Source organism: Chionomys nivalis, chromosome 4 (genome assembly GCF_950005125.1).
Source record: "Chionomys nivalis chromosome 4, mChiNiv1.1, whole genome shotgun sequence".
NCBI lineage: Eukaryota > Metazoa > Chordata > Mammalia > Rodentia > Cricetidae > Chionomys > Chionomys nivalis.
The window spans coordinates 19183713-19191165 of NC_080089.1; the positions used below are offsets into that span (position 1 = coordinate 19183713).

At 36.1% G+C, this 7453-nt stretch overlaps 1 protein-coding gene across 1 annotated transcript; it reads left to right on the forward strand.

The window, feature by feature from the left end:
- The first annotated feature begins 1992 nt into the window (after positions 1-1992).
- On the forward strand, positions 1993-7213 carry LOC130873083 (olfactory receptor 7D4-like). Its single transcript, XM_057767620.1, has 2 exons — positions 1993-2895; positions 7187-7213. The coding sequence occupies exons 1-2, from the start codon at positions 1993-1995 to the stop codon at positions 7211-7213; spliced, it is 930 nt and encodes a 309-aa protein (XP_057623603.1).
- Positions 7214-7453: the final 240 nt, after the last annotated feature.

Here is a 7453-nt window from a genome sequence, read left to right on the forward strand (position 1 = left end):
CCTGTACCCTTCTCTCTGCTGTGAATGTTTCTTTGTTCCTTACCTCTTAGATTAGCAGTTACCCACCATTCTTCTCTCTGCTGAAACATTTGTATTTAAGATAAACCTTTTCTACCCACTTTTATGCAATAACTTAGTATTCAATATCAATTTATGGCTTAGATGAACTAAAATAGATATTGATAATAATGACTTATATCATGAAAATGTTTACTTTCAATAATCATATTTATTAAAAAAATAAATAAATAAAATCATATTTATTATCTTAATATTTTAAGATAATTTTCTTTAGAAATCTTGATTGATTTAGTCAAATACTTGTTTTTCCCTTGATTACACTAACTTAAAGAAACTGCCTATTATGGACATGACTATGTGAGCATACCCTCATATATATATATATATATATATATATATATATATATACAATATTTTATTTTTATTTCATTTTAATTCAATGGTGTTGTGTTATTTTGTCCTTTTTCTTCTTCTTTTAATTAAATTTGTTCATTTATTTTACATCCCTACCAGAATTTCCTCTCTCTACTCTCCTCCCATTCTCTCCCCCCATTTCCCCTCTGCCCCCACCAGTCCACTCCTCCTCTGTTTTTTTTTGTTGTTGTTGTTGTTGTTCAGAAAGGGCCAGACCTCCCATGGGTGTCAACAAAGCATGGCTTATCAAACTGAGGTAAGATAAAGATCCTCATCTTATATTAAGTCTTTGTTAGGCAGCCCAGTATTAGGAATAGGTCCCAAAAGCTTGCCAAAGCATCAGGGACAGGCCCCACTCCCAGTTCTAGGGGTTCCACAAGTAGACCAAGCTATACTACTGTTACACACATGTAGAGTGCCTAAGTAAGTCCCATGCGGGCTCCTTCACTGTTGGTCCAATATCTGTGAGCTCCCCTGAACCCAGGTTACTTGTCTCTGTGGGTTTCCTTGTAATGACTTTCATCACCCCCAGGCTTGTACAATTCTTCCTCCCTCTCTACAATGCAGCCCACATTACTTTTTATATATCTTACAAGAACACACATGGGCATTCTCTGACTAAAAGAACATAAGTTCACTGATCAAAAAAGTTGCACCCATTCAAAATAATGGTTGTATTTATAATCATAAGAATTCCATCTTTTATGGATGTTCAAGATTAAACAAATATTGTTAAATAGCCCTGTAGTACAGAATTATTGCATCCTCAGAAGAAAAGTTAATATTTTTTGGAGTGTCAACTGCATATGACAGGAACCACAATAGAACAAATAAATTGTAACCTCATTTAATTTCTCCTTTCAGTCTTATGTAGTAAATGTCAAGATGTAAAAGTATTTGTAGCTAAGTGGGTTTAAATAACTGTCTCAGAATCACATAAATGGTGATTTGGTAAACTAAAATATTGTTCCTAGACATTTGAGCTGATAATTCAGTTTTTAAACCAAGCACCATTCTGACATTTGGAAGGATTATATATATAAAATACATATCATAAAATAGAAAAATAATAGCAATGACAGATATCATTTATTTATATTCTTACTGTAGAAAGTCATTTTAAAATCTGAAATAAATCTAATAGGACTAATATTTATAAAGGGAATAATGTTTGCTCATTATTAAAATAAATATTGATTGGGTTAAAATGAATATTTTATTTATTAGGACTTTAGAAACAAGGATATTCTATGGTGATTCTGGAAATATGTCTTGTGACCATTCTATAGTTAATACATATTGATAAACCAAGAGGGAATTTAAATAATTTAGTGGTTTTATAATAAAAGTTTTCTGATAAACTAAAATTTTTGAAGCATTATAAACATTTAAAGTGAAATGAGATTGTTATTCACTAAGGACATCATGGTGATGGGAAGGACGCTGAAGGCTTAAGAACAACCATCCAAAGATGAGAGTGTAAAGTCATGTGGGACTGATGGCAATGTGGATGATTTCTGAACATTTGCCTGTTTGTCAGAGAGAAAACCCTCAGTAATGGGAAAAGAAAACCACACAGATGTGTCACAATTCCTCCTACTGGGCCTCTCAGGTGATCCCAAATTGCAGCCTATTCTCTTTGGCATCTTTTTGTTTATGTATCTGGTCACAGTGCTTGGAAACCTGCTCATCATTCTGGCTGTCAGCTCTGACTCCCACCTCCACACTCCCATGTACTTCTTTCTTACCAACCTATCCTTTGTTGACATCTGTTTTACCTCTACCACTATCCCAAAGATGCTGGTGAACATCCAAACAAAGAACAGAAATATCACCTACATACAGTGCCTCACTCAAGTATATTTTTTTATGGTGTTTGCAGGAATGGATAATTTCCTACTGACTGTGATGGCCTTTGACCGATTTGTGGCCATCTGTCACCCCTTAAACTACACAGTCATCATGAACCCTCACTTCTGTGGCTTCCTTGTTCTGATGTGCTGGATCATCATTTTACCAGTTTCCATGCTTCATAGCCTACTAATGAAGCAACTGACCTTCTCCATGGGTACAGAAATCCCACATTTCTTCTGTGAATTAGCTCAGGTTCTTAGGGTAGCAAGCTCTGATACTCTCATCAATAATATCTTGTTGTATATAGGTACTGCCTTATTCTGCATGTTTCCTGTCACTGGCATCATCTTTTCTTATTCTCATATTGTCTTTGCCTTATTGAAGATGTCTTCTGCAATAAGCAAGTCTAAAGCCTTTTCAACCTGTGGGTCTCACCTCTGTGTGGTCTGCTTATTTTATGGAACAGCACTTGGGGTTTACCTCAGCTCTGCTGGGACCCATTCTTCTCAAGGAAGCATTGTAACCTCAGTAATGTACACTGTGGTCACCCCTATGCTCAACCCCTTCATCTACAGCCTGAGGAACAAAGATGTGATGGGGGCTCTGGTAAGACTCCTTAGAGCAGGTTCTTGTCCCTAACGAACCAATGATCAAATAAATATGTAAGCATTGTAGGTTCTGAAACAAATGTTGTTGATTTTAATATCCTATTTATATGCTAAAAATGCTTTTTTTAAATTTCATGTTCACAAAGCACCATTTCTTTTTTGATTCATGTGTGTTTCCCTCGGTTGCTTCCATACTCATTCATCTTTTTTAGAAAGTCTTCAAAATTTTTAACTTGGTTAAAGGTAGTACAGTTTTTTGTCTGTTTCATTTTGTTTTTGTTATAAAAATTCTCATTGATTTTAAATTGAGAACTTGTAGAATTGCTCAAAAACCTGAGTTCAATACGTAGGAGCTACATAATTGAATAGTTCAAACTACCCCAAGTTATTCTGTGATCTGCACACTTTTGCCATCACTCATACATGCACACCCACACTGGAGGAAGGAAGGGAAAAATGCAATAAAAATTAATTTGGAATTTACTAAAGTATCATGTTTATATCTTTGAAAATATTTATAATTTTGAATTTTTGAATTTCACCTAAGTTGTTCTCATTGGAAATCATTATTATGTAATTGCTAATTTTCAGAGGTGATATGTTTATCTTGAGATTTTATTTTGTGTATTTTAATATCAGAACTTGCACATTTCCATTGTTTACGGCTTTTGGTATGAGTTTTTAATCCATATGCATTGAGTGAGTGTTTGGTTCTCTACTTGGTGTTATTCCAACTGATCTGATCAACTTAATAATACTTGAAGTTCAGTCTCAGTAATATTCAGCATTGACTTTTGTGTGCAGTAGCTGAAGTGGTTGCAGTTTGGCTACATAAAATATTACATTAGAAGGCACTCTGAGAGGGGTAGCTTGCCTGGTTGATGTGATATATTATTAGACTTGAGGAACAGATTGCTTCCCCAGGAAGATGCTTAGATATGAGAAGTTGGGATTTAGAATTAATAGCTTCTCTCCTGAGGAAGAGACAAGCTCCTGGAAGATATGGAGAAAGCAGAGGCTACGGTTCTGAACAAGATTGGCCATGTCATAAGCAAGTAGGAATTACTCACAGGTTATATTACAGTAAGATGAGTAAGTCATAGGTCTGGGAATGGTACTCTGAGACACTAAATATTAGGGTTCCAGAAAGTATACAATATAATCTGCAAACTGGGTAGCAAGTTTTACTCAGGTTCTGAGAAACTAAAGGTTAGATGCCTAAACTGCTGGAAATATGGCCCCTGACCAGAGAAGCATTTGTGACCCAGTACCTGAGATGCTATAGGTGAATGCCATAAGGATCCTGAGATGTTGAGATTATACTGAAAGATGTAGCATCTAACCTATAGAGGTTCTGAGGCACTGGGAAGTGGGTTCCATATAGGTCCTCAGATGCAGAAAATTGGGATGTTGATGATGAGGACATGTTAATGTTTATACATATATATAATTTTTATTTGTTTGATAATTTCATAAATATATACAATAAATATGAACATACAAATATTGAACATTCAATCATTTTTATTTCTTTATAAGAGGTTTCCATTTTATTCTACGCAAAAACACTGGTACATGAAAATTGGTTTTTATCCTACATCTTTACTGAGCTTATTAGTTCAAACATTTTAGGTATATCATTTTTCTTTATATATTAAAGACCTGTGAGAGACACTCTAAGCAAATATAACTTCTTTCTTTAAAAATTTTCATGAATTTAATTTATCCTTTGACAATGCACTATATTTATATAAGAACTTCCGTCATTCTCTAGCTCTTTTCCTTACCTCTTTGATCATTTCTCTCTGCACTTGAAACCATTATTCCCAACATGTAATGTTCTATTTTCTGGTCCCTTTTGGGATCAAGAAGAGTTGAATTTTGGTATCTCACATGGCATAAGTAGAAAGTTATTTAGTGGAACAAGGCAACTTACAAGCAACTATATCATCAAAGAAAATGTCACACATTTGCCTCAGAATGTATTAACTGTCTGTATTCCTAAGGGAAGCATGGGGACTTTACAATATGAAATGAAGACAGGTATTTTGGAAATGCCTTGCAGAGAGTGCATGAATGGAATAACTCTGCTATATTCATAAAACACTGTTTCACGTTACTGCTCCAAAACTCTGGTGATTTGAATTATTCTGACCCCCATAGGCTAATTTGTTTGAATAGTTGGTACCCAGTTAATAAAAGTCTTTGGGAATTATTTAGAACAGGTGTGTCACTAGGGTTTGGCTTTGGTTTCAAAAGCCTCTCATCACTCATAGTCTCCACCTCTCACCACATACTTACTGATCAGATGTAAGTTCTCAACTTTTCATTCCTTTGCTCTACCATAATAGATTCCAAACCTCTGAAACTATAAGCCCAAAAGTAAATATTTTCCCCTAAAAGTTGCTTTGGTCATAGTATCTTATCACAGAAAAGGGGAAAAAAATCTGAGACAGAAGTTGATACCAGAGAATTGACTATTGCTGTGATAGGCTTCAACTTGCTGCTTGTGGAGGAATATGCAAAACATCGACTGTGAACTAGGAACATGATTCAATGTTGTAAGGAAGCTTAGAGGTCATTCAAGTAGGAGCTTGGAAGACAATAGTGCTAAGATCAAAATATTTCAGAGGGGATCAATATCAGCAGTTGGTCTAGAGACACATTCTTATTATATTTTCGCAAAGAATGTAGTTACTTTGCTTCTTTGTCCAAAGAATCTGTCTAATGTTAAATTGAATAGTAATAGGCTAACTTCCTTGGGGGAGGATATTTAAATACACCATAAGATTTATTGTCATATGGTTATTAGTAACAACTCTTATGCAGGTCTCCAATGAAAAAATGACCAACAAAGAAAAAGAAATACAAAATAATGTACAGTTTAAGAAGAAAAGAAGCACCAGATTTCATCTTGGAGCCAAAGATCCTTATGAAAGAGATAAACAGAAATCTGTTGTGAAATGGAATAAATGAAGGAGGTGTCTTCAGATGAACACACCATACAACTAAGTTTCCAAATTTTAAAAAAGAAAGGCCCAAAGAATTTTATTCTCCTAAAAGGCAACAACAAAGGAAGACTTCTACAAATGGCCAGGATCTACCATAAGCAGGCATTCAAAATGGACTATCCACATGGTTTTACCTTTAGGTCATGAAGAACACATGAGTGAGGGGTTATAGGATCTCCCTCCACAGTCAAAGTGAGTCATCGGAAAATGGCAAAAACAATGACAGCTTGAAATTTGCATGCAAGTGATAGAACTAGAAAAAAAAAACATCCTGAGTGAGGTAATCTAGACCCAGAAAGATGAGCATCATATGGACTCACTCATATGTGGATACTAGCTATAAAGCAAAGGATAATGAACTTATAGTCCACAATCCCAGAGAAGCTAAGTAACAAGTAGAACCCTAAGAGAAACATATATCAATCTCCCTGGGAAAAAGAAATAGACAAGACCTCCTGAGAAAATTGGGAGCATGGGGATGAGGGGAGAAGGGAGGGCAAGAAGGGAAGAGGAGGGGAGGAGAACTTGAGGGAATGGGATTGTCAAGATGGGGGAAGGACAGAGACAGAGAGTAAGGAAAGAGACATCTTGATTGAAGGAGCCATTATGGGGCTATTAAGAAACCTGGCATTATAGAAATTTCCAAGAATCCACAAGAATGATCCTAACTAAGACCCTAAGCAATTGTGGAGACAGTGCCTGAACTGGCCTTGCCCTGTAGTCAGATTGATGACTATCTTAAATATCATCATTCAGCCTTTACCCAGCAACTGATGGAAGCAGAAGAAGGGATTCACAGTGGAGTCCTGGGCTGAGACCCAAAGTCCATTCAAAGCATGGGAAGAGTGAGAATACAAGCAAAGAGGTAAAGACCATGATGGAAATCCCCACTGAAACAGCTTACCTAAGCTAATGTGAGCACACTGACTCCAACAAAACAGCGAAGGAACAAGCATACATCCAAACTCGGCCCTCTGAATACGGGTGACAGTTGTATGACTGGGGCAGACTGTGGGACACTGGCAGTGAGACCAGGATTTATGCCTACTGCTTGTACTTACTTTTTGGAACTCATTCTCTTTGGAGGGATACCTTGCTCAGCACAGATATAGTGGGAACAACCTTGACCCTGTCTCAAAGCTATGTGTTAGACTTTGTTGACTCCCCATTGTAAGTCTTCCCTCTCTGAAGGGTGGATTTAGGGTGGGATAGATGAAGAAGGTGGAGAGAGTAGGAAAAGGGGAGGGAGTAGCAACTGGGATTGATATGTAAAATTAGAAAAGATTGTTTTTTAAAGTTAGTTAATTAATTTAAAAAAAGAGAGTTGTCGAAGTCAGGCACTAAATGAAAGTCACTCTGTAAGCCTACAAGATTATATAGTAAATGTATAGGTGACAGACCAATAGACAAAACCAAGGGAAGTATATACATACATATCCACATGGGATAACCCATTCTTCAGAGCTACAAGAACACTTGGTTTTTGGAAAATCACTCTCATATCTATACAAACTTTGTGAGGCCATGAGTCTCCTTTCACAATGG

Coding starts and splice junctions, on each gene's coding strand:
- LOC130873083 (XM_057767620.1), top strand. CDS start 1,993: ATGGGAAAAGAAAACCACACAGATGTGTCACAATTCCTCCTACTGGGC. Junction 2,896..7,186: donor AAGATGTGATGGGGGCTCTG/GTAAGACTCCTT, acceptor ATGTAAAATTAG/AAAAGATTGTTTTTTAAAGT.